At 38.7% G+C, this 27,804-nt stretch overlaps 3 protein-coding genes across 4 annotated transcripts; 2 read left to right on the forward strand and 1 right to left on the reverse strand.

Moving 5' to 3' along the window:
* Positions 1-5,623: 5,623 nt before the first annotated feature.
* On the forward strand, positions 5,624-6,405 carry LOC133742659 (protein FAR-RED IMPAIRED RESPONSE 1-like). Its single transcript, XM_062170344.1, has 2 exons — positions 5,624-5,851; positions 5,938-6,405. Exons 1-2 carry the CDS (start codon positions 5,624-5,626, stop codon positions 6,403-6,405), a joined length of 696 nt encoding a protein of 231 aa, XP_062026328.1.
* Positions 6,406-18,860: 12,455 nt separating this feature from the next.
* On the forward strand, positions 18,861-23,528 carry LOC133742337 (uncharacterized). The gene is made up of 5 exons (XM_062170004.1): positions 18,861-20,008; positions 20,190-20,929; positions 21,011-21,100; positions 22,019-22,780; positions 22,980-23,528. The coding sequence occupies exons 1-5, from the start codon at positions 19,909-19,911 to the stop codon at positions 23,115-23,117; spliced, it is 1,830 nt and encodes a 609-aa protein (XP_062025988.1). The 5' UTR covers positions 18,861-19,908; the 3' UTR covers positions 23,118-23,528.
* Positions 23,529-24,511: 983 nt separating this feature from the next.
* On the reverse strand, positions 24,512-26,285 carry LOC133743911 (uncharacterized). Of its 2 annotated transcripts, XM_062171985.1 has the most exons (5): positions 26,205-26,285; positions 25,927-26,163; positions 25,745-25,832; positions 25,256-25,408; positions 24,512-24,806 (listed from the first exon to the last, which is right to left on the reverse strand). In XM_062171985.1, exons 2-5 carry the CDS (start codon positions 26,057-26,059, stop codon positions 24,773-24,775), a joined length of 408 nt encoding a protein of 135 aa, XP_062027969.1. In that variant the 5' UTR covers positions 26,060-26,163; positions 26,205-26,285; the 3' UTR covers positions 24,512-24,772. The 2 variants fall into 2 exon arrangements, with proteins under 2 accessions (XP_062027969.1, XP_062027968.1); XM_062171984.1 differs by lacking the exon at positions 26,205-26,285 and having other exon boundaries at positions 25,927-26,196.
* Positions 26,286-27,804: the final 1,519 nt, after the last annotated feature.

Below are 27,804 nucleotides of genomic sequence, written 5' to 3' on the forward strand. Positions count from 1 at the left end.
TCCTTCATAAATCTTGAAAATGTTGTTTTCGGTACCATGTTGAAATATTTTGGGCAACTTGAGCTAGCTAAGTCTTCATTTTGCTCTATTCCTAGTCAAAACCGATGTTGAAACACAATCTATGGGATTTGAAAACCAGTATCACTCCTAAAATGTTAGAGACAATGGTTATCAGATACGCCATTCTCGGCAAAACTCACCCACACAATGGGTTGAAAAATAACTAGCCAATGTCCAAAAGGGTTGCAGTGACGTTCTTCACTGTCACCATCAGGCAGTAAAATTGACCTCCCTAATTGAATTTCAAAGACGTGAATAACGTGTCTGGATTTTGGTGATAAAAATGTCAATCTTTAAGTATTGTTTGGTAAAAACTATGTGAGGAAAATTAAATAATAAAATTATATGATTAACTTTTTATGGTGGAAGTCTTTTAAAGAGTAATGAAAGTGTAAAGTGATGATTGTTAAATCGATCACTAATAAAGTTTAGGAGCATAATTACAATTTAGGTTAACCTAAATTCTTTTTTCAAATATATTATAGGTAGCTAGAGCTAAAGATAACGAAGGTGACTGTATTTCTTTTGTTAAACAAACAAATCAAATAATAACACCATGGCTACCTTTTGTTTGTTTTTTATTTTGGAGAAGGATGGTTTGAGTCATCACAAATATCCTATACATGAGACAAAAACATGTACTATACAAGTGACATGGATGGATATGGGCCTCAAACTTGAGAAAAGAGTTCAAAATGCTTAGCTGTGTGCTTAGCTGTGTTGTAGATGTTGCTGAATCAATTTCTAGGAAAAGTAGGGATTCACAAAAATTACGGGTCAGTTTTGTGACAACCCGATTCTATTGACTGGTGACAATGCTTCTAACTTAAGATGGACTTTTCCGTAAATGTTCGGACCAGCACCAGTCTTCATGTAAAAGTCAAAACACCCTCCTCAAAGTGCGTAATTTTCACATTGCACCATATGGTCAATTGAGTAGCGCTACATACACCAAAAAGTTATACAAAAAACTAGTACCAAATTATGTGGCGTCCTACGTGGTATTTACCACGTCATCACCTTCAATTGAATAATTTTCAGTATTATCTAATTATTTTCATTTTCAAATTAGCTTCAAAATAATAATAAAAATCATCATAATAATAAAATAACTTCCTTATATGAATAAAAGACGTGATGAGATTAACCTAACCTAATTAGAAGACTGATCTTCAAGGTTTTACCAAAACCAAGCGTATTCTAAATTGCAGAACGACTATTTTTATCATCAACACTGATCATCTTGTCGCTTGTTGCTTGCCTGAAAGTCCTCATAGATGCAGAGTCATGCAGCTTCTCCTTCTTTATTTCTAGTCGTTGCTCAAATAATAGATAATTAGGCCCTTGCAGTAGTCTTGAATACGTACTGATCGATTTCCTTGGACGGCATTGATAGGCTCATAATTTCATACATTTTTATACCCTTAAATGTAGGATTCTAGGCTTAGTTCTTATCATTTTTGAGTCATTTACTTTGTGTTTGTGTTTTGTAGGTTAAATTGGAGAAAAGAAAGATTTGGAGCTTAAAGTCAAATGCAGGATTGAAAGGGTGCTGGCTATCCTGAGTGTCCAGAATTGGCTCTGCTGTGCGTCAACTTCACGGATTAAACTGTACCTTCTCACAAGGAATTAGTAAGTGAGCCTTATACCATTGGAAAGATACGGATGTTAGTTTTCTGAAGAATTTTACGGAAGCGGATTCGCATTCTTGTGGAGCAAGTTATGATGATTTAAGTGAACCTAGTTTGGGAAGGCAGATTCTGACGGATTTTGCATATCTTTTTGGGAATCTGACTTGTGAGGCCTAAGTCCGTTGTTCTTAGCACTTGAATGGAACAAGACTGAATGTGTCTGACATATTTGGAGTAATTTCTTGCATTGACTTTAATAATTTGGAGAGAAGAAATCTATTCCAAGTTGGACTAGAAGACCTAAGAAGCCCAAGTCAAGTAGGAATTGAGAGGGACATACAAGGCAGAAAACCTGGAACTTCTAGAGACACAAGAGGCAGTAGATTCCGTAGAGAACAAGGAGAAGAGAAGCTCTCACCATCGCTGGACCCGAGTTCCTCAATTCTTCCATTGTTTGTTTCATGTTTTCTTTGATTCTAGTCACATTTTTCATAGTCATGGATTGCTAAACTTCTAAGCTAGGGCTGAGATGAAGCCCTTAGTGTGACTATTCTATTTGTTTAGTTGGTTTGCTATTGAATTTCTGGATTTCTATGTTAAACTCTTCATCACAATTTCAATAGAACTTTTATTCAAAATCTTTGCTCGGGATCAATAAGACCTAGGTTTTGTTTATGAGTTATTTGGTTGGAGAACATGATGCTTGATCAATGAGTAGATGTTTTCTAGGGTGCCAAAAGATAATTCAATCTTGTGATTAAAGAGTTGTGAATTAAGAATACAAGTGCTTGATCATGGTCGATATTCTTGTTTGCATGATTTTCTAGTTCTTTTGTGCTTAACGGAGTTGAACATGTTTGCTTGAACCTGATCATTAAGTGAGGCAAATCATAGTTTGGCTACTTGAGCTAGTTTTATACATGATCAATAAGTTGGAATTCATAGGTTAGAAGAACTTTGGCATATGTCTGGGATCAATAAGGCTTATGTAGGGAAATCTTTAGCTTGAAATCTAGGGAATTCAATTGTTATCATCTAGAGAATAGGATAGAAGTATTAGGTGGTGGATTCAATGCTTTAGCATCTTCATAATTTGTTCTTAAACTCTAAAGAATCTCATTGCTCATTCTTGTCTTTAGTTTTAGTTTTTCTTTCTTTAATTTTCTATTTAAAACTCTATCACACCATAAAAATCAGTTTGTTTCACTTAAGTATAGCACACTTGTCATAACAAAATTGTCTCAATCAGTCCTTGAGGGAATTACCTCGTGCTTGCACATCTATTCTACAATTGATTTATGCACTTGCGTACTAAATTAAAATTGACAACAGGCATGCTTTCATATCAATCTATTTCCTCTCCCTATAAGTATATTAATTACACACTTATATACAAGTACTAGGTTCAATCTTTAGTTTCAGAGGTCAGTGGTTTTTGTGAATCATATGTATTAATTAATAAACTAGTGGCTTTGTTTTTTTTATTTTTTTTTTGATTGACTGAAGAACTGGGAACCTTTCAATATCAATACAAACTAACTTAACTCCAGCTATCAAATTCATGAAATTAAGAGTACAAGGCTTCTGCCAATACGTGGTCCAACTACAGGAATATAGGATCTCATTTGAATTTGCTTCTACATAAACTTCCCACTAAAATACACCATAAAAGTCAATTTGAACAAGAGACGATACTCCTAAAACTCAATCTAGTAGCTTAATTTAGGTTGGAACTGACAATTGGAAGAATCATGTTGTGGCTCTTATGCTACTCATTGCCTTATATTGTTGAACTGCATGTTAGGGATAAAGGCTTCACCTTGAGGTTTTTTCATATATATATATATATATATATTTATATATGGGTCATTGACCAAAAGCACCAAAATTAGCCAAAATTATCCCACTTACCCCAGCAACAAATTTTTAGTCTCACTTACCCTATTTAAAATAAAATGACAGTTTTGCCCTTGATGTAATTAATTAATTACAGCCTGCCACTCTCTTTCTCCCCTCTCTCTCTGCCCTGCAAATCCCTGATCTGCAATCTTTCTCTCTCTCTCTCTCCCCCTCCCCCTCCCTCCCCCACCGCGCCGCCGCCGCCCTCCAAGACTGCTTCAACAACTTCGACGACTAGATTCGCGAATCGCTCCAGTAGATGAAGAGCCTCGGTTCGGGTCTTGACAGGTCGGTCAAGTCTGACGTTTCAGAGATGATATGGAAATTCAAGGACCCTCGTCGATGAATACTACTTGACGGAGAAGGAATACGGTTCGTCAATGTCAGAGTCTGGTAGTCCGGCTCGGATTGGCTTGCCGGTGGAGGAATACTGCTCGTCGATGTCAGAGCTCTCCTTGTCCCGCTCGAATCGGGTTGCCGGCGATCAATTCAGGTAGGACGAGCTCCCTGGGCACGGTAAGGAACCTAGTCGGTGGTTGTCAGTGTGTGGGTCATCGCCGGCGTGAATCAGGCATCGTTGATCTGGGAGTTGTGGTCGAGTTGATTACGGGGTCTGATTGCAACATCTGAAAAAGGCTTTGATTTAAAAGACTTTTTTTTTTCTTTTTTTTTAATTTGGATGGAGAATAGTGCTACTTCTGTTTTGCAACAGAAGGCCAGGAAGAAAAGAAAAAAGAAATGTCTTTTTTTTTTTTAAATAGAAGTTGAATTCATTAGATCAACAGCAAAAAGGCTAAAGTCTACCAAAACTTACATAAGAAGTCCGGCAAGAAAATCCGGAGTACCTATCTAAGCTAAAGCAAACATTTAAAGATCACTGGGACGCTCACATTTAAGCGAGCCTATACAACAATGAAAAAACCTCGCCTCCTACGGAAAGAAATCATTCAACTAGCCCTCACTTGCCAATCACGCAATTGTGGTACAAACAAGAAACTAGAAACGTCATAGAAGACTCATAGAAGTTAATCCACCCTCAAACAGGCTCATACCCTAATATAATTAGGGCCCAGCTTGCCTTGATCTGAGCCCAAGCCCGGAGGCCCAAGCCCAAATCAAACCTTGCCTAACAGGAATAGGCCCCTGCCCCATCAGCCCAAGGTTGAGCCCAGGCCCAAACCCGAGCCAACGAGGGAGGAGCATCCCTACTCACTGTTCCTTTGTCGCCACCGCCGATCTGTCCGGCGACGCACCATACCTCTGGCGGTCGGCTTCTCCATCTGTGCCTCACCATCGCGGCAAACACCACCAAAAGCTCCGCCTGCTACCCTGCAATGGATCCCTCAGCAGCGATTGGAAAGCTGCCCACTGTTCGAGCCCCGACCGCTCAGCCAAACACGATCAGATCGCCGCCCCTACAAGCACGATCCGCCGCAACACAACCTCAACCGCAGTAGCCGAGAGCCGCCTCGCTAAGAGCCTCCGGCCTCAACCTGTTTTCCGTCGAGCACTCTACCCAAACAGCGACTCCACAGAACAAGAAGACCCCGCCCTCGTCGTCGCCGTCCCTGCAGCCTGGTCAGGGGACCCCTAGATCGCTGCTGCCACTACACGAAAAAAAAAAAAAAAATGTCTTGAAGACTTATATATATATATTTTGAGCCGTTAGATTGATGTATGCTACTTGAAGAATTTATACATTATAGACCAAAAGTTTCTCTTCCACAATTCATAGATAATTTCCTTTTTTTTTTTTTTTTGAAACGAATTTCCTTTTTCTTTTCCAAAGGATTCTCGCTTTTCTAACACCTTAGGTTTGCAACATGCTGTCCTTGTAGGATTGAGGCTTTTTTGTGCGATATTGGGTTGGAAGCATCTCTGTAGTAGTTTTGGGTGTGGAAAGCACTGCTCCTCGGTAAGTCTAAATGTATATGCCTTGATAATGCATCTTTTCTTTGTACATCCATTAGTTTAAATTACAGTTTCCCTAATCTGATTTGTCTTAGGAGTAAAAACAGTCTATTGTAGAAGAAATGGAAAGTGTTAAGAATGAAATGGATATTGCATATGTGGAAGAAAATATGGACAGTGGGGATGAAGTGGAAACTGAGAGAAGTAATGTGGAAATTGATATTGAAACTACTTATGAGAATGAAATAGTGAAAGAAAGGGTAAGAGAGCCAGAGATTGGACTAGTGTTTGATTCAATTGATGAGCTAGAGAAGTATTATAAATCCTATGGAAAACGAATGGGGTTTGAAGTTTGTAAAAGGACCTCAAGCAAAGGAGATGATGGGGAATTGAAGTACATAACATTCACATGCTCATGTTTTGGCAAGCCTAACAGCAAGTCAATTTGCGACCAGTTGCAAAATCAGATTGCAAGGCTAAACTCAATGCGAATTCACTCCTAGATGGAAAATGGTTAGTGTCCTCCATTGTGCTTGAACATAATCATGATCTTAGTACTCCAAGCAAAAGACGGTTTTTTAAAAGCTCAAAAGAATTACCGTCACATGTTAAAAAGAGGTTAGCAACAAATGATATAGCTGGAATAAGACCAAAAAAGAATTTCAATTCCTTTGTGGTTGAAGCAGGTGGACATGAGAATTTACCATTCCTAGAGAAAGATGCGAGAAATTTTCTTGATAAGGTAAGGCGTCTGCAACTAGGGGAGGGAGATGCTGCTGCTATTCAAAAATATTTTCTGAAAATGCAAGCTGACAACTCCAATTTCTTTTATATAATGGATATAAATGAGGAGGGTCGACTAAGGAATGTGTTTTGGGCAGATGCAAGAAGTAGAGCTGCTTAGGAGGAATTTGGTGATGTTGTGACATTTGACACGACATACTTAACAAATAAGTATGACATGCCATTTGCACCTTTTGTAAGTGCAATCATCATGGGCAATCAATATTACTAGGATGTGGATTGATTTCTCATGAGGATACAAATACGTTTACATGGTTATTCCAATCCTGGCTTACATGTATGTCTGATCATGCTCCTAATGCAATCATTACAAATCAAGATAAAGCAATGCAAAGAGCAATTGATATTGTCTTTCCTAATACACGACATAGGTGGTGCTTGTGGCATATAATGAAGAAGGTTCCAGAGAAATTGAAAGGCTACAAAGAGAAATACGAATCTATCAAGTTTTCTTTTCAAAATATTGTTTACGATTCACTAAATTGTGATGAATTTGAAGATCGTTGGAAGGTGTTCATTGAAAAGTATAACCTACAGAACAATTAATGGTTATTGGGATTATATGAGGAAAGGCGAAGATGGGTACCTAGTTTTGTGAAAGACACTTTCTGGGGAGGCATGTCTACAACTCAGCATAGAGAGCATGAATGCATTCTTTGATGGGTATGTAAACTCAAAGACTACACTAAAGCAGTTTGTGGAGCAATATGAGAATGCTTACGAGATAAAGTTGAGAAAGAGAATCTTGCAGATTTTCAGTCTTTCAATTCAAAGATTCTGTGTTTCACAATGTACAATATTGAGAAACAATATCATGATGCTTACACATACAAAGTTCAAAGAGTTTCAGAAAGAGTTAGAAGGAAAGATGCATTGCGGCATATCATCATCTGAAAGGAATGATACAATTATAGATATAACTGTGGATGAAGATGTAAAGATTGGTACAGAAATGAGACAAGTCTCGTTCATAGTTCATTTCAATGAGGACAAGTGTGAGGTAAATTGTGTATGTTGTCTATTTGAGTTCAGAGGAATATTATGTCGGCATGCAATTGTGGTTCTAATTCATAAAAATATGGCCGGCGTTCCAGAGAAATACGTTTTAAAACGATGGACAGCAAGTGTAAAACGAAGTCATAGCAAAGTGAAAATAAGCTAAGGCAATTGGACTGCCTAGCCTGAAACACAAAGAAATGATAAGATGTGTAATTTGTTTTATGAGGTGGCAGACTTAGCAGATGGCAAAGAAGAAGATTGTAACATGGTGATGGGGATATCAAATGATCTGAAAATGAAATTGACTCAAAGTAAAGTTGATTGTGAAAGGAAAGGAGATAATACTGAGTTGGTTGAAAAGACAAAGCTTGATGGAAAACTTTCAAAGAATGGTTGCGAAGTACTTGATCCATTATCTGTTCGAAGTAAAGGTCGTCCTCCAATCAACCGAAAACAATCTACGACCGAGCAAATTATTCGAAAAAGAAAAGAAAGTGAAGTTGCAAAAATATTTAGTGATAAAAATAAATTCCAGGTTAGACTACATTTCTATATTAATTAGTTTTTTTGTGAAATACTTGTTACTCCCTCTACTTTGCTCCATAAAACAGTTTAGTCCAAAATTTTAAAATTAAACATAGTCCTTATTCTCTCAAATTATCACACAACATGTCCTAAAATGACTATTATACCCCTCAATTTCTTTTTTTTAATTTTTTTAATTTTTCTCTCTTTTTTAATATATTTTTCTACTTCTCTCTCTCCTCTCTCTCTCTTTCTAAATTATCTCAAACTCATCTGACGACCGGCCATCTTCCAATCCACCAGTCACCATACTCAAACTCATGCTCTCCTCTTCCAAGATCGAAACATTATCATCCCCAACGACCACAACCACTTCAAGAATCTTTTTTTTCTCTGTCTCTTCCTCATCTTCTTCCTCCACCACCACCACTTGATCTCCCTGATCCAACTCGCCCTTTGTTTCCAACCTCGTAGGCTTGAAGTCCCCAATCTTGGCATTGAAATCTAAGTCCAGTAGCACATTGCTGGGCTTCACGTCGCCGTGAATCATCGGTCGAGCAAGCCTCCTAAAAGCTCTGTTTTGGCATGAGCTTGTATGACCAGAAACAGTTTCTAGCCATAGCGGTCAGTGGAGAAGCCTCAGAGTCCATCACTTTCACGGCAAGGGAGCGTGGCCTTGTACACCAAGCCGAACCCGCCGTGGCCGAGCCGGTTCGAGGAGAGTGGGCTAGGATTGCGAATGAGAGAGGGAAAATTAGGGAAAAATTGAGAGAAATTGAAGTTCTTCCGAGGCCAGATCCATGATTTGATTAAAGAGAAGAAGAGAATTAGAGGAAAAGTGATGAAATTTTAGGTAATGGCATGGGGATCTGGGTATTGGTGGTGAGGAGTGGTTTGGCAGTGGAAAATGGCGGTGGTGGAATGAATGAGTGTTGGTGATGAAATTTCCAAGCTTTTTGGTGAAGTGGGTGGTGGTGTGGTGGAAGTGACCTGGGTGGGCATGATGGTGGAGGTGTGAGTTTTGGGGTGGTGGAAATGGCGGAGGGGCTGAGGTTGGTGGTGTTCAAGCTTTTGGTCTTGAAGAAATTCAAGGTGGGTTTGGTGAGAATTTTCAGTTTGGTGGCGGTTTGGGTGGTCTAGATGGTAGTGGAGATAAAAGTGGAGGTGCCTCGTAGGCCTGAAATCCCCAATCTTGGCATTGAAATCTAAGTCCAGTAGCACATTGCTGGGCTTCACGTCGCCGTGAATCATCGGTCGAGCAAGCCTCCTAAAAGCTCCGTTTTGGCATGAGCTTGTATGACCAGAAACAGTTTCTAGCCATAGCGGTCAGTGGAGAAGCCTCAGAGTCCATCACTTTCACGGTAAGGGAGCGTGGCCTTGTACACCAAGCCGAACCCGCCGTGGCCGAGCCGGTTCGAGGAGAGTGGGCTAGGATTGCGAAGGAGAGAGGGAAAATTAGGGAAAAATTGAGAGAAATTGAAGTTCTTCCGAGGCCAGATCCATGATTTGATTAAAGAGAAGAAGAGAATTAGAGGAAAAGTGATGAAATTTTAGGTAATGGCATGGGGATCTGGGTATTGGTGGTGAGGAGTGGTTTGGCAGTGGAAAATGGCGGTGGTGGAATGAATGAGTGTTGATGATGAAATTGCCAAGCTTTTTGGTGAAGTGGGTGGTGGTGGTGGTGGAAGTGACCTGGGTGGGCATGATGGTGGAGGTGTGAGTTTTGGGGTGGTGGAAATGGCGGAGGGGCTGAGGTTGCTGGTGTTCAAGCTTTTGATCTTGAAGAAATTCAAGGTGGGTTTGGTGAGAAATTTCAGTTTGGTGGCGGTTTGGGTGGTCTAGATGGTAGTGGAGATAAAAGTGGAGGTGGTGCTCAAGGATGTAGAGGCCACCGCCCAATTCTCAGGAGAGAGTGAGTCGGAGATTAGGGGTGGAGAGAGAGAGAGAGCCAGAAAAAATAAAAAAACATAGAGAGGCAAAAAAAAAAGTGAGGGGTATAATAGTCATTTTAGGACCTGTTGTGTGAGAATTTGAAAACCTGTTTAATTTTAAAATTTTGGACTAAACTGTTTTATGGAGCAAAATATATGGAGTAACAAGTATTTAGTCCATTATTTATTGTTTACTTATTTTTAAGAAATGACTTAATTTTTTATTCTTTCTTTTATAAGGTTCTAAGATAATGAATTTTTTTTTTCCTTTTTGTCATAAGGATTCTGAAATACTGAAAAGCACTAATGATACTTTTGGTACGCAAGAAAGCATTGTACTTTAGGTATGATAATTGTATTTTTTCTATATATCATTTTGACATTATGATAAAGCATCAGTGATAAGCATATTTCAACAATATATGTCTTTTAACATTCTGCCATTACATTAGTCTAACATCATTGAATTTTCAGGCATCTAAAGTTTGTACAATTAGCACAAACATCTGAGTAACTATCTATACCCAAAACCCATGTCCACGTCCATAATCCCTTGACTATTAGCCCACCACTGCAGCAAATGGGTGATTCTGTTTCTGGTTTGACCTCATTTCCATCTCAAGGAGCCTTTGGAAGGTCTCAGAATGGTTGCTTCCACTAGCAACATTAGGAGCTGCAATTTAAAGAAAGTCAGTATTTTTATACATGAAGTTTCTGACATGGAAAAGGTGAAACTCAAAGTTGAACCTTAGAGTTACAAAAACTGGTCATATTCAAGAAAGTATTCAGAAGATTAACAAAAGTTGAATCTCAAAGGGATTCAAATATATTGTGGATACTTTAGGCATAGTTTCACTTGACAGAGAAGTAGAGGTGAACCAAATTAAAAACCCATCAAGATGCTAAATGGTTTTTTTTTTTCTCTTTTATCTGCATATTTCTACATGGATATGGCTTAAACCCAGCAAACACCAAATGTTACATTATACCTAGGATAGTGAACCAAATTAAAAACCTATCAAGTGCGTACAACAATCTGACAATTGCATTACAGGAGTTCCAAAATAACACACCTCCCATTGAACCCAACCCGTAGCTTCTGCAAAACTGATATCCATTAAAAAAATGACGCATTTGAAATCACATCATATATCCACAAAGTTTGGCTGGAAACATCCCTGGCAATTCCAAGCTAGACAAAATGGCTTTCAATCTGTGACCGCAACTAACTATACAATTATCACTTCAAATGATAACAAGAAGTTGCTTACCAGTAAACATAGGCGCAACAGCGTACAACCCTTTCAAATGATAGTTATTTGATATCCTTATCATTGCCTTCAACCCAGGATCAATCGAGTTCATTTATCAATGAGTTAAACTTCCATTGGTATCCAATAATCGTAAGGAACAGCATAACCAACATTTTTGTCACCGCCGACGAGGCTATAGGCCATGAGGGTGCCGACAACGATGTTGGCGGTTCCGGTGACGAGAAGGGCGATGTCGAGAGCGATCTCTTTGATTGGAGGCTTGTTGCATGTTGACGGTGTAGGAGGTCTCCATCATTATGTCTACGTCGGTAATCGAGAATGGATGATCTACATACGCCATGGCTTAGATCTACAAAATTCGGGTGAGGATTTTAGGTTTTCAGAATTGGGATTTTGAGTTTTCTAAGTTAGATGAGGTTTCTTATTATCGTCTTTTTTATTGATATTGTATTTTTATTTTAGATTGAAAAGAGTTTAATAGGAAGACATGCTCGAGATGATTAGGATTAAGATAATGATTTGGCATGTGCCACATCATTTGGTACAGGCTTTTTGTATAATTTTTTGGAATCTTAAGTATTTTCCTTGTCAATTTATCCGAGTTTTTTGTTTATATAAAAAAATTAGATACATGACACGTCCGATTTATTAATTATTATTATTGACATTGTGATATGTTCTATTTATTTTAGCATGTACTAGCCTTCATGCACGCGCGATGCGCGTGCGGAAGGGCCGCGCTCGCGCGTGCGTATTGTCCTTCCTTTCTTGTTACGCATGTTTGAAATGTTATTCATGAGTGCAGTATAATTTCTGTGTTGCATATCACCTAACTCTAACCCCATACAAATATTATAAAAAATATTGTATATATCTTGCGCAATCTATTAGTAAAAAACATAAAACTCTGTACAAAAACATATACAGAGATTAAGAGTATTGGAATTGATTAACTACCACAAAAATAAAAACATATTTAATGGAAAAGAAACAGAGCTTAAGAGTACATACTGTGTATGCTTCTTTTTGTTCCACTCTTTCAAAATAAGTTTATTGAGATAAGAAGTGTTCATTTTTATTGATTTTTTTCATGCACCAACCACATGAAAATACGGAAACACATCTCCTAAAGCTTCTGTCTCAACCATTCCTACAAATAGAAAAAATTACACAAAGTTACAGATTGTAATATAAAAAAATTCAATCAAATATGTATAATCAATAAAGATGTTGATGTACCTATGAAGACGATCGATCATTTGTGTTTGAATGAAGCAAAACTTCTTTAAATACGACATTCTTCGTAAATACGCCATCTTCACCAACTATGGATCCTTTTTTAACCAGAACTTTTGTGGTTGACTCTGATACTCCTCTCGACAATGCAACATATAATTGTCCATGACTAAAAACATGATCTGGGAGGTAAACACCTACATGTGGGATAGTCTGACCTTGAGATTTGTTTATGGTCAAAGAGAAGCTCAGTTTGACTGGAAATTGCTTTCTTGTTAGTTGAAATAGTAGCCCGACATTTTCTGCACTTTTCAAAGGAATTCTAGGTAGAAAAACTCTAGTTCCAGCAAACTGTCCTGTTAGTATCTCATAACAATATCGGGGAATCAAAGTTTTTGGTCTAATACATTGACACCATTGCACCCAGATTTGTTTCCACCACACATATTGTTAAAGAAGTAAATTTTGTTGCATATAATTTTAAATCATGACATCCAGCAATTCGTTTTCACATTTTGAATCATGCACTTTCCTTTTCTCTCAAGTTTGTGTTTCGCTTTGACTAGCAAGACTAAGGGTGTATGAGATTGTTACGGTGCAATCCGATTTTCCCGTCCAATATTCCCATCACCATAAGGGATTATTGAAGCTCTTGTCAGTGTTGTAAGTAATAGTAATAGTATGACCACCTTGATGTATCTGTAATGAGGTCTAATTAATAATTAAAGACTCATTAGAGGTCTCTCAAAACCTTAAAGGACATATACTGGGCTACAATCCTAGCTGCAACCATGTTAGACTTCAACAAAGTCTTTTCACTAGCAACATCATTATAGACTAGCGGCTTCAATCTATGGTTTGGAGTTTGGGTGGGATTGAACATCATGAAATAGGTATTTGGGCTTGCGTTTGATCTCAAGCTTCAGCTGGATTGGGTTGATGAAGAGGGCGTTATGCCACTCTCGGTGATGACTTAACATTTTGGGGTTTTGGGAGTGCGGTTTGCCAATTTGGCTAGATATTCTCCATGCATTCGTGTGTGCCTCACTTCCTATGATGCCATGTGAAAATTGAATCTATGGCCTCTACGATTTCAGTTATTCAAAATAATTAACAAACCACGGTTCACCACTCAATTATTATGTCTAGTCATCATTGGGCAGGACTGCCCCTACCTTGCCTTGCCGAAAATCAATGGGCTTGGGTTGGGCCAGGCAGAGCTTTTTTTTTTTTTTTGAGAAATCAAAGCCTAGGTGCCGCCCATAGGACCATGGCCTTACGGGCTTTTTCAGACCAAGCAGGGCCGGGCTATTTGAGTGGCAAGGTCGGGCTCATTATATATATATACAGATCCTATCCAGAGCGAGGCCTCGCTTTGAAATTTCAGAGCGAGGTTAGGGTTTAGGGTCACTTTTCGGTCGCATATCTACATCTCAACCGTTCAGTTTTTAGGTACTAATGTATAGATCATCTCGGAAAAATTTCAACGAAATTGATGGTCTTTAAGGTATCTAACTCACTTAAATAAATGGATGAACTGAATCTATCCAACCTGAACCGTATCAGCTTTGAGGCCTCGCTTTGGATAGGATCTGTATATATATATATATATATATATCTTTATTCGAAAAGGTACAAAAAGCTATGAAATAGCTCTTTTGTCGTTAATGATGACACAAGTTAGAATACAAAATTAAAGAAAAAAAAGATGGTGTAAGGCAACAATTGATCCACATGTTCAATTAGAGGAGTTTTAAATACACACCCCTATTTTCTTAATACACACCCCACACTCAATACACCACCTATTTAATTTTTCATTCTAATATCAGACTAGATACATCACCCAAATGACCTAAAATACCCTTAATCTCTAAAACCATGAAATATCATATTATTTGACTTTATTAAGATTATTATTTAATATGATTATTATATATTAGTATATTGAGATTTCATAATTTTCTTTTACATATTTTCTTCTATTTTTTGCTGGAAATTTTGGCCTATCCCAACTCCATTACGACATCAATCAATTGGAATTTGAAAATATAAAATTTCGAACATTTGCAAGTCCTTCAAAATTTAAACTTTCAATATAGTCTGCAAAATTTACACTTTCATGCACTACATGTTCAATATGTTACGCAAGATGAAAACTAAAAACTGATAGGAAAAAAAAAACCCAAATGCTTTGCTTTCTTACTCTACTCACTCTCACAACTTACTGGCTACCACCTCCAAAACGACGGTGGATCTCAATGAAATAGCTCTCGAGATTACGTTGAATTGTATTCAATACAAGATGAAGAATACATATCTCAACTAAAGATTGTTGAACGAGGTCTTCAAATTCATGTTCATAGTCGAAATTCAGGTGATGAAGTGCGGAGAGGAAATATGTATTGCAACGTATAAGGTTTAGAAAAAGAGACATAGAAATGCGGGATTCAATTTTTTTCTTCTTCTAATACATAGATGTCTATTTTGGTCATTTAACATACTTATAAAATCTAATTTGAAATATAGAATAATAGGGATGTGTATTAAGTAGTTAGGGGTGTGTATTTAAAATTTCTAGTTCAATTAATAACTACGTAAAAAAATATTCATTTTAACACTAATTGGGCTTCCAGGCTAGGTTTATAAGGCGAGCCAGGCAAGCTTTAATGGGCATATATTCGCGGGCTGGGCTTGGGTTTTGAACCCTCCGTTCTAGCCCTGCCTTATTCCCAATAGGTCTGGCTGATATGTGCCACAATTCGGGCCAGGATCAGACTTTTGCCCATTGGGCTGAGCGGGTGCCCATGAGCTTTTGGCCGGTGGGCCAAATGATGACCCCTAACTGTTATCATATTTGTATTTAGCTAGTGGGCATGAGAATTTAAATGACTCTTTTTATAAGGCTCGTCTGTTGCTTTCAATGAAACGAGCTATGTGTATATAATGGATATTTTTTGCCAAGATGAATCTAGTATTAAATGTAATCTCTAGGTTGTGTTGATCAGTGAGTGAAACTATTTTGGCCTATGATCAAGTTCAATTAATATGATTAACTTTTCTTCAATATTATAAAAATCGCTAGGCACTAGTTAGGCCAGGTTGGGAACTAGGGGTTTAAAAAATTATTTTTATTTTTATCATAAAATTATATAAATAAAAATGTAAAAGGTATTATAATGATTGAAAGGTCCATTAAAAATCTTTTTGTTTTTGTTCTTTTTTGGATAAAAGAGTAAACCTCACTTCCATGTGTCACTTGGAGTTACTTACAAAGCAGGGAAGAAAAAATAATGGAACTGCTTCTTTATTTCCATTTCTACCAAAAAAAATCTTGAGTCCCTTTTCCAATCATCGAATCATCCAAATCCCAATTCACTCCCAACCAATTAAACGGTCACTAGAGTAGGAGCAAGAGGAAGAACCTCCAAGAAGCGGCAACATGCCGCCAACTTATCCACTACCACCTTCAGCCGCCCTTGCGCTTCCATCATCGTCGCTCTCCCTCCCACACTGACCACAAAAGACTCAACCTCAACCCGATCCATAAATCCCACAACTCATCTCTCCCCTTCTTCAATGACGTCGCCAAAAGCGACGTCATCCTTCGCTTTTCCGTCAACCCTATTGTCTTATACCTGTAGATCACTCATCCACCACACACCCTACTGTCTTTATGTTCGTTTATGTATGGATAATGCATAACAATTGTAGGTCTTATTAATGATGAATTGTATTATACTTTGAATGATCAATGATCCTAAACAGATGGTTTGATTGGTTTCTATATGGACAATGCATAACAATTGCATAATTTATCAGTGATGAATTTTATTAAACTTAGAATGATCAATGGTGCTAAATTGGATTATACAGTTTATACTTAGATTATTCAGAAACGACCTAAACCTGAATGATCCCGACCCTGTCGACAGGGATGGGTTCGGCCAAGATCAATTTTCAAAAAAATGCAATCTCGATCATCTCGGCTCGTCCTATTGCATAATCAAGTTTGGGTTTAGGATCATGCCGATTCTGACCATGCCCACCCTTATCTGATTGGTTGCCACATTGTCCTAATGTACTGCATATTGTTTCTATCAAACATTTTCTTTTCTAAATTTGGAGCCTTTCGAATAAGAGGAATAATTAGTTTGGGACATTCGATCAATGATTTGGGTGATGTCATTTTTTATGCTCGGCTCCATATATTATAATTCCACAACGTCAAAAAACATACCGGAGTACAAAAGAACATAAAATGAAGCGGAAAGTTTCGATTGCAAGTTGGCTAAAAGTTAATGTTGATACGCTTTTGATCAAGTCACCAAAGGGAAAAGATTGGTATTATTGATTTATTGTGCGTGATTGGGAGACTAACTGCTTGTGTTGGAGTTATCTACGCTTTAGTGTCAAATGTTAGTTTGCCAGAGTATGTTGAGGCATTAGTGAGTAAAGTTGTGTTTCGTTATGCTCTTCATACTTCTCTACACATGGTTGGGCTTTCTTTATTTCCGAGTCTGTTTTTGTTCATACCTACAAATAAGTTAATTTAATTGCGCATTTTTAGCTGGGGATGCTCTTCTTCATCATCACAATTGTTGTCGGGGCTTCAATCCCCTAATTTTATTTCTACAATTTCCCTTTTTTTTTTTTTTTGAAATGGGGCTGGTGCGGCTGCCCTCAAGCCTTGATTAATGAAATTGCAGCATACAAGGGGGGGGGGGGGACGTAGAGCCTGAACCCCAGATTACAATTATAAGCAGAAAGAGAACATCCTGAAATAATACCAGGACTCTCCACAAAATCTATGTATGATAACAAGCACCAATTAGCAAAGAGTGCACTAAAGGCTACCCCATTTGCTTTGACATAGCGGTGACATACCGGAAAGATAACTCTATAACGAAGAAACATCATTACAAATAGCACAGCTTTCCCACTATGTTGCCGCACGGAAATAAATCCGGCGGCACTCAATTTCATCCTGCCACTAGGAGGTTGCGTCCATTTGATCAAGCAAATAGCTCGCCGCCTCACTAGTCCAGACAAGGCACACAGAGTGTGCATACCGGGACAAAGCCCACTTCGTCCTACCCAAGAGTAGTAGGATATTATTGCTGGCATAAAGCCATAAATTACTATAAGTAAAAGATAATAAAACAAAACAAAAAAATAACATGGGCCCAGATCCAAGACCCAGGCCCAAAAGCTACCACGTCCAAGTCGAAGGTGACCAGCGTCAGTTCTGCTGCACCGCCAGCCCACCTGCAAGTCCCGTGCCGTCCCACCACCGGCAGCCCCTGCTTTGTGCCGAGATCCCTCCATCCCCCCATCATTCTCGGACCGCCAGCTAGGAGTGCCATCCGAACTCCCATCCACCATCCTCGGATCGGACCCTAACAACACAAACCAGATCGCCGTCTGCCGATCTAATCTGCGCACCGCAGATTCCGACGATGCCGCCCCAAGCCTATCGCCATCCGGCGAAGTCACATCACGGGCCACCCAATCGATCCACCTACCAGACTCCGATCGCCACACCACCAGCCACCCCTTCCTCTCCCCGACAAAAACCCCAAGCGTTCTAACCAGCGAAGCATTTCCCACGCTGCCATTCCATTGACCGGACGAATCACCGGACACGAGGTCCCCTTTGGCTCGTCCGACGACGCCACCGCAAGGGCGTGCCGTGGGACAGGGCATAAGCCTTGACTGTAGAGACCTAGATGGGCGGCGCTATAGGTTAGAGAAAAAAATTCTTAACTCAAACTAAATTTTCCTCAATTTCCCTTCTTAGTGTAACCAAAATTTTCAAATCAAGATTGGCATTCATTTTCATAAAATACAGTGCAGATTGCTCATATATATAAAAAAATATACAATATACAAATGTTAATGCTAAAAATAGAAAAAGAAGACAAGTGCATATAGACATGATAACCTATGTTTGTACATAAATACTATATTTCCAGAATAGTTTAAGACGTTATGTTACTAGTTGAATCGATAACGTTGATTTTGTCGAAATACATCTATTTATATGTTCTCAACTTTTAATTAAATTTCTAACGATTTATCAATAAAGAGTCATCTCAATTTTTAATTTTTTGACATAAGTCAACCTTTACCTTTTTTTTTTTCTTTGTAAATGTAATGGCAGTTTTGCGAGAAATTCAATTTATCATCTTAATTAATGGAAAGGTTAATCAGAAGGTCACTATTAATTAATTAGCCCGTTCTTTATAAATGCCAAATAAAGATACTCCCATCTATAATACGAGGAGGATAGGTAACAGGTAGCCTCCACACACTAGTCACTCCCGTACTTTGATAGGTTAGGCTCACAATCTACCATATATAATCTCCCCCCCCCCCCCAAATTAAAATAAAAACCCATGCTTTTTTCCATTTTTCATTAAGTAATTTTGGTGGGTTGGTCCTTGGTGTGTCATAGCTAAAACAAAAAATATAAAATAAATTTTCAGATAAAAAATCAAAAAAAAAAAAATTTAATTAATTAAAAATGATACCTAATGAAGAAGAGGCTGTTCTTCATACGTTTCGTTCGCCAGTGTCTAAAACTAACACAACACACCCTCTCTTCCTCTCTCACCCGAAACCCAATTCTATCTCTCTCTCTGTGTTTCGTTTTCTCTTTCTCTCTCTCTCTGTGGCCGCCTCGTCGCTTCTGCGACTCTGAAACTCCCTCGCTCCTGCGAAACGCATTGGTTTGGGGCGGTTATTAAAACGGTTACGTTTTGGCTTAATCGTCAATCACTGCGCCCTAGGGTTAGTTCTCTCTCTCTCTCTCTCTCGCCCTTTGTATCTCCGTCGTTTAATTTTCGGGGCCTCTGCGAATCCTAGGTCTTTGGAGTCACAGAGAGAAGAGGAATCCGTATGTGTTAGGGTTTCTATTTTCAGCGCATTTACTCGGCCTTCAGTCTCTGATTTCGCCGTCGCCTAGGGTTTTTTTTTTTTGTTTTTGTTTTTGTTTTTTGTTTTGTTTTTTGGTTTTGTTGGTATGATTGGACTGTTTGATGGGGCGGTGATATTTTCGTTGTTGCCATAGTTACGGACCTATTGCTTCTTCGGGTATCGGGGTTGAAGATGAGGGGGCTCTGAGTGTATGCAATTTTCTCCTGCAAATCCATCTTTTTTATTTGAAGATGGAGGAGTAGATAGATTCCCCTCTGTGTTAGTTTTTTCGAATAGCATTGTGTTGTAATCTTGGCATTGGCCGCCCCGGTTTGATAAGTGGGTGGAAGCCCCGGTGTTGGTAGAGATAGTTGGTCAGTGACAATATCAGAGGGTGTTGATTTTATTAATCGGAAGTAATAAGGCTTGGTCCAGGTTTAGAATTTGGGGATTCTATATAGAAGAGAAAGAAAATATACCCCCCCCTCGAAGCAACTGTGTTTTGATAAGTTTCGTGGAGGAAATCCTAGTTGTGACTTAGGATAACCGGAGTAGTGGCACTGACTTGCGTATTGCAGTTGATTGTGAAGAAGAGAAAATACTTGTAGTTGAAACTTCACTCTGTTTGTTGAAGTATAATAATTTGGGGAAAACAGTGGAGGTGGTGAAGAAGGTAAGAAGTGTTTCTGTTGTTATAGCTGATCATGTTCAGTGCTCCTTATGGAAAGAAGTGAACCCACATTAGTTCCAGAATGGCTGAGAAGTACAGGCAGTGTTACTGGAGGTGGCAGTTCAACCCACCATTTTGTATCATCTTCAGGTACTTTTTGTTCATGTTTTGTGTTCCCAATACTTTCCTTTGTTTACATGCAATTATGCTACACAGACTCTCATTTAGGATTGTGGAGACATTTATTACAATGGACTTGTTGAATATATGGTATTTTTGTATCTTTTAGTATAACACAAAGTATCTTGACTGTTCTGTAATGCTTATGTAGATGTTCCGTCCTTGGCTCATCACATGAGAAATAGACCTTCAAAGAGCATAACTGAATTTGATAGCCCTCGTTCTCCTTATTTGGACCGCTCTTCCTCCTCTAATTCCCGGAGGAGTTCTAGCAATGGTTCTGCAAAGCATGCTTACAGTAGTTTTAACAGAAGCCACCGTGACAAGGACCGCGAAAAGGAAAAAGAAAGATTAAATTTTGGCGAACCTTGGGACCGTGACTGTTCTGACCCTCTGGGAAGCTTGTATACCAGTAAGGACCATTTGCGACGTTCCCAGTCTGTGCTTTCCAGGAATAAGAGTGAAGTGTTGCCCCGAAGAGCTGCTATTGATTCAAAAAGTTGTAGCAACAGCAGTCATAACAATGGCAATGGTCTGATTTCTGGGGTTGGAGTTGGTATTCAGAATACTGTGTTTGATAAGGATTTTCCCTCACTTGGAACTGAAGAAAGGCAAGGTGTGCCTGATATTGGCAGAGTCCCATCTCCGGGATTTACCTCAGCTGTTCAGAGCCTGCCTGTTGGCAATTCAGCTTTAATTGGGGGAGAGCAATTTAAATCAGCTTTGGCAGAGGTGCCTAATGCTATAATTGGAAGCAGTAGCTCAGGATCATTTTCGGTTCAACCAACTGTTGCTGCTACTTCAGTGTCGGGGGCTTCCATTGCAACGGCTGGTCTTAACATGGCTGAAGCATTAGCGCAAGCTCCAGCAAGAGCTCGCACTGCTCCTCAGGTAACTGAGAGTTTGTATCTGTTTTGTGCTATTTGAACAATGTGTACCTATGCTAATCTAAAGAAGCATTTTCATGTACAGTTATCTATCAAGACACAAAGGCTTGAGGAATTGGCTCTCAAGCAGTCGAGGCAATTAATACCAGTGACACCTTCAATGCCAAAATCTTCAGTAAGTTGAATATCTGCATGAGGTTTTTTGATGGGTGTTAAACTTTTCTCTTCTAATATCTTGTATTTTATTTGTAGTTGGTATCCATTTTCTATGTTTTCCTGACATCCCCCTATATATCATGGAACGGTGATGTCAGGCTCTTTGGCACTTGCTTTTATGTTTGTCTAAGAATTAATTTCCAATATATTTACATTACATGGAGAGAATTAGATGCACATTTATTTCTTCTCTCGAACATCATAGCTTGAAATACTTCCTTCTTTTTTCTTTTTTTCCTGCAATTTGGTGTTGGGCAGTTAATGAATAATAGGTTTATTAATTTACATTCCGGAAGGTATTATTATGTGGTGCACTGTGCAGGCAGTTTTAGTTCACCCTACAATGAGTTTTAAGTTCAAGTTATTTATGCAGAAGGAATACATAGATTTAGTATAAGATGGACTTACTACATCACTTTCTCAATGTCACCATCTTTATATGGTTTTCTCTTTCTTGGAAGGGGGAGGGAGGTTGAAGCTCCTTGGTTTACTTAATTGTTGATTGATAAGGATAACGTGTCTCTGTTGATAGATAGAGGTGGGTCGGAGAAGTGAAAGATATATAAGTAAGGTACTATATGTTAAGAGATGGTGCTTGAATAATAAAATATATTGTTCATTTAGGATAAGTGAGATGAAAATAAACATTTTGTTTTATTGATTGCCATTTATGTTCCGTTATGCAACTAAGATGATGGTTGTATTCTATTGCGTGCCTTTTTAATTTTTTTTTATATTAAGCTTTCATGTTTCAAAACAATGAACCATTGAAAAATTTATATCTGCACACGGACATCCCACTTATCTGCTTTTTTACTAGTTTTAGATGCCGTTATCTTTTAAACTTTTGTTGACAACTTTGTATTTATCTTTTCAGGCTCTTAATTCTTCTGACAAGTTAAAACCCAAAACAGCAGTCAGAGCTGGTGAGATGAATGCAACTGTTAAGGGTGGGCAGCAGCAGCCCTCTCAGTCGCACCATGCCAATCAATCTCTTCATGGGGGGCCTGTCAAGTCTGATGCTCCAAAGACATCTCATGGGAAGTTCCTTGTTCTCAAACCAGTATGGGAAAATGGTATCTCTTCTTCTCCAAAGGATGTCACTAGCCCCACAAGTAATGCAAGCAGCAGAGCAGCAAATAGCCCACTTGCTGTTGCTCCTCCAGTTGTGTCCGCTTCTTCAAGGAGCCCTAACAATCCAAAGCTTTCGGCGGTGGAAAGAAAGGTAGCTGCCTTGGATCTGAAATCTGGAGCCACTTTGGAAAAGAGACCTTCTTTGTCTCAAGTCCAGAGCCGGAATGATTTCTTTAATCTCCTAAAGAAGAAAACCTCAGTGAACAGTTCAAATACTCTCCCAGATTCAGGCCCTAATATTTCATCTCCCACTATGGAGAAATCTGGTGACATAACTAGGGAAGTATTCAGTGATCCTGCGAGCCCTCACATTGAAAATGGTGGTGAGGTGACTGGCAACGGTGATAGCTCTGAAGAGGTTCAGAGATTTTCTGGTACTGGCCCAAGTGCAGCAGTTTATCCGGATGAGGAAGAGGCTCGTTTCCTCCGTTCTCTTGGATGGGAGGAAAATTCTGGTGATGACGGCGGTCTAACTGAAGAAGAGATCAATGCCTTTTATGACCAGGTATGAAATTTAATATTCATGTCTGTTTACTTTTTGTGAACTCTTTGAAATGAATTGGTGACGTACTAATGTTTAATGAGATGGGTGCAATATGGTGTATTGTTGTAGTATACTATTGTTATTGTCACTTTGTGCATGCTAAATAGGTTGGTTCTACAGCTGAACATTATCACCAACTGTGTGTGCTCGTTCTATGCAGTATATGAAATCAAGACCATCTCTCAAACTGAGTCGAGGCATGCAGCCGAAGCTTTCAATGCTGCCTGAATCTCATGCAACTAATTTGGATGGGGCAACTACTGAACTGAGCTCATCTGACTCTGGGTCTGAAGCTTGATTTACTTTTTCTCACACATAGATCCAAGAATTTTCAATTTTTTGATGGCAGATGGTTAGTCTCTTATCTCTTTGTTTTGGAAAAAAAGAAGCTGAGAATTCGGTAAGAAACAAGATAATGGGTCTGGAGAAGAACTATGCATTCTGCAAATAGTGCAATAAGTTACAGGTGCCCCAATCCTGTCTGCCTAAAATGGTTTTTGTTTAGGTTTTAAATTTTTATGGGAGAGCGTAGGGTAGGGGCTATTTTGTCTGCAGTGGAAGATGATGATGAGAAAATTGATACTTTGGTGTATTTTGGTCCTCGTTCTTCCTCTTTCCTTTTAGGGGGTTTCATTCTACAAGAAAAGGCTTATTATGTTTTTGGTCAATTTTACGGAAAAGAAGAAATCAAAAGGGGTTTATTTTTATCTTTGCGCAACTTGATTTGAATTTTTGCAGTCATTCATTTCTATTTTGTTTAGATCAGTTATTTTTTCATTTTTTTTTTATAATTGTCGGCCCAATAGGCCAATACATATGAATAATCCTATGGAAGAAATTATGTCCAGTTTTTGTTTCTGAGCGTCAGTTCATCTGGAAAGTTATGAAAGCTGATAAGCTAAACCCATTTTATGTCACAACTATGGTCAACCAACTCAAAGGAGCGAAGCTGCAATGCTTCATAAGTCATAACCTAACCTAAAGATGCACATGGGAATTAAATTACTCTCTGCAAACAAACGTTGCACTTCTTTTTTGTACAAGTCAACAGTGCTAGACTTGCTTCCGCTTTGAAATACGTTTTTTGCCTACAAGGTGTTAAAAACACAACACTTATCGAAAGGACATAACATATTTCATAAGATCACCAGAAGTACTGTGCCAAATGTTGTGCAAGAGATTTCATGTAGGTAATATATGGATGTTGTTTAAATGGCCTTCCTTCTACATAGGGTTGATCGTGACGAGAGACCTAAAATGTTAGGGTAGGGCAAGAACTGCTTCAACTTTCTTTGTTCAACAAAACAGGGGAGAGTTTAAACACTTCTGGTTTTGATTATATCTCTAATTCTTGGATACAAAAACAGAAGCAAATTTTCTATAGAACTGAAGTATTGTTTTCCCCAAAGTCGCTTGATGTTATACTTCCACATACATTCAGTCGAGTTGAGAGTTGTCCATGTTCTCATCTATTTTGCTCAGTTTCACAATTTGCAAGATGAAAATCTTTGCATGCCTATCGCTGCACATTTGGCAAAAAAAGAAGACAATGAAAGTGATAATAAAAGACCTAAGTAGGACTTGAACTAATGTGGTCCGTAGTGACTAGCGTAGTCTAAACTCCTTATGAAGCAAGTAGGCTCCCTTGAAAGGGTGGCCTCCGGTATCAAACTTAGGCAGCAAAGCATTCAGTGGAAGTAACATATACGAACTCACATTTTAAAAAGGCATTGCCTCAGTTTCACAAATTGAGAGAGATAGTTAGCACAATATACATTTACAAAAACTGAAAAATACCTTTCATATCATCTATTGAATTTGAAATTGAACCCTATTGACTACATTTGTTCTTGGTCCAACTGATTGAAGGAGTAAACTGATACATGCAGTCATGCAATTCCCTCACTTGTGAAATTCAGATTCCCATGGAAAAATGCTTGTCAGAGTCCCTACTTACTCCGAGTGAGCAGTCCAATATATAAGTCCACTGCAGGAAAAACAAAACTACAGTTAAAATAAATGGTAAATGTAAAAGTTGCATGAAACTACATTTAATCATCTAACAGCATTTCACATGTGCTTGCATGTACTTGGGCACATTCATGTTCATGTCTGGGTGTGCTTCCATTAGAGGGATGTCATTATGCACGGAAGACAACCAGCAGCAAGCACTTCTTTACATGCTTAAAATAGAAAAAACGCATATATAACTAATATATGAGACAGAAATATGTCGAAGACAAACTCAAGCTGACAAAAAGGTATTGACGTGCATAAATGCAATGAATATCCAAGGAGAATCGTGCATGACTTGAAAATGTAATTATGAGGCACCGCACATAGAGCAGATAATCATAAACAGAATGCCTATCAATAAGGAGTGTCCTTGTTCATAGATTTAAGAGACAGATGGGGGGCTCAGAAAAACAATTATACCTGACCAGCACGAAAACGGCTTGCAATACACCAGCAGTTCCTGTCCACACTGAAGGGCCAGTCGTCACAAGTGAATCTTGTATTAGCAAACCCACCGATGCCGCCAACGATACAAAGGAAACAACATAAGCAATGAACAGCCAAAGCTTCAACCTGTCGCAATTTAAAGAAAGTTTAGAACAAACTTCAGAAACAAGCAATTTAATGGAACCTCCAATCCTCATATAGATACACCTAATTCAATCTCAAAGGCTAGTTTTTACAGAATGTTCGGTTTACACTAATATTCAATTGCTGAAGCATAGAATCATCTAAATGTTCATATCATTAGTTGATGCCTCGAGTTAAGCCTAGATCATCTAAGCAGTGTACTGAGTCCTAACATTAACAACACCAATGGCATTCACAAATCGAAATCAAGAACTCAATTACTTCAATACTGAATCAAAATCAAAACTGAAATCTTGATCTGGGGATCAAATTACTCACCTCCACTCGCCCTCTTCGTAAGGAGAGTAATCAATGTCGTCCTTCTTCACACAATTGAACATCAAAGCCGCCAAAGAAGCAAATATACCTGCAAAAACCACCAATCACAAACCCGAATCAAAAACCCTAAAGACCTAAACTTTACAATATTAATCGGGTGGAGTAATCGAGTCGGGTCGGACCTGGGAGGTAGTGAACGAATGAGACCGTGACGGAGCTGCAAACGACGGCGTCGACCCAGAACCACCAGCCGGCGCCGAACACAGCGCCGGCGAAGCCTGGCCCGAAGATTGCCCAAAGCTCCAGCATATCCATATGTGGCTGCGATTACGAACACGATCGACTCCGGTCGCCGGAGTTTTGCAAAACCCGATCGATGGTTTTGTCAACTGCGTAATTGCTCTCCACTCACAGCGAACCTTTTTTTTTTTTTTTTTTGGGATAGACACTCACAGCGAACTTTCCTATTTGAGCCTTCTCTGTGTTTAGCTCTTTCACGGCACAACTTCTATAATTGTTCTCTTATCCTTTTTATTAGACAAAATTCTCTTGAAGACCCTCTTTTGTAATAATTTTTTTTCTTTTTCAGGCCCTTCTTTTTAGTTATTTCTTCAATGATCCTAAAGACAGTGGATTTGCCTGAAAATAGCACCACATGCTAAAAACCAGTGTTTGGACTTTGGAGAGTTCAGAATCTCTTACGAGCCACCCTTTTCTCCACAAACTATTAGGCCACGTTTGGTTCGCGGAAATGAAGCATCATGAAATGAAAGTTACTTTCATTTCCTGTGTTTGGGATGCAAAATGAAATGAAATCGTTTCCTGAAGGAAGGGAAAATAAGAGGGAAAGTGGTTCCTTCCAAATCTCAAATGAATCATTTTCCCCTCTTCTTTCCTTGCATTTATTACTCACAACATATTATATTATTACATTATTGATAAACTTTTAACAACTTTCCAGATAACTTTCCTTACGTTACCAAACATCGGAATGGAAAATTGTTGGGAAATTTCATTTCCCTTCCCATGGGAAAGACAAATGAATTACTTTCCTTTCCGTAAACCAAACGAGGCCTTACAACAATTTTTTTTTTTTTTTGAAATTAATGATACTTTATTAATAATTACCAATAGAGAGGAGCTCAAAACAAGGCCTAATTACAAATAAGAAAAATTACGACTCAACCCAAGCTATCTCGCACAGTCACCGCTGCCGTCAGTAGCCAAGAGGGCCTGATGAGAAGTGCCAAATCGAAGGGATGAGAATCCAATAACCGCTACCAGTAATATCCCAAAACAAAAATCGAGTCAAAACCAAGGTTTAAGGGGATAAGAGAATGGAACCAACACCACACATTGACTGTGGAGGTGGTCAATTATTCTAGGCCTATAATTAGGACAATTAACTCGTCATTAATATAGCGGTAAATGTTGGTCATGAAAGTGACAATGATTACGGTCATAAGTAAGGTAATAATTATACTCAATGATTACAATTATAAGTGCGCAATGATTAACTGTCATAAGTGCAGCAATGATTGTCATCTTAAGTGCATGAGTAAATATAGCCATAAAATCAGTGGTAATGACGACTTGTCACCTAAGTATGTTATCGCCTATATAAAGGAGGTTCAACATCTAAGTAATGCATCTCATTTCGACTTATTTGATTATACTCGACTAAGAGAGTTACTGACTTAGTCATCGAAGTGTTTTATGCAAGTACCTCCCCTCCCCCTCCTATTATAGCCGACGGTCAAACATCAATCAACGAGCAAAGGAAGGTTCTCGATCATTCCTGGTCAGCTCCCGCTCTAGTTCTTATTCATTGGTGAGTCAAAATTATTTTCGGAAATTTTCGTCACCAACACTGACTTTCTCTTCTCCACTAGAGAGACTCAATCCGGGAAGGAAACGAAACCACCGAAATGGGACAGAAGCCAATAGCAAAGAAAAAATCCAATGGTGAATAGAGACAGAAACACACATGAGTGAGCACTCGTACTCCTCGAGATAACTGTTTCTCACTTTTAAGAGGTAGCCATGAAAACCTTCACGAA

The sequence above is a fragment of the Rosa rugosa genome, chromosome 4 (genome assembly GCF_958449725.1).
Source record: "Rosa rugosa chromosome 4, drRosRugo1.1, whole genome shotgun sequence".
Lineage (NCBI taxonomy): Eukaryota > Viridiplantae > Streptophyta > Magnoliopsida > Rosales > Rosaceae > Rosa > Rosa rugosa.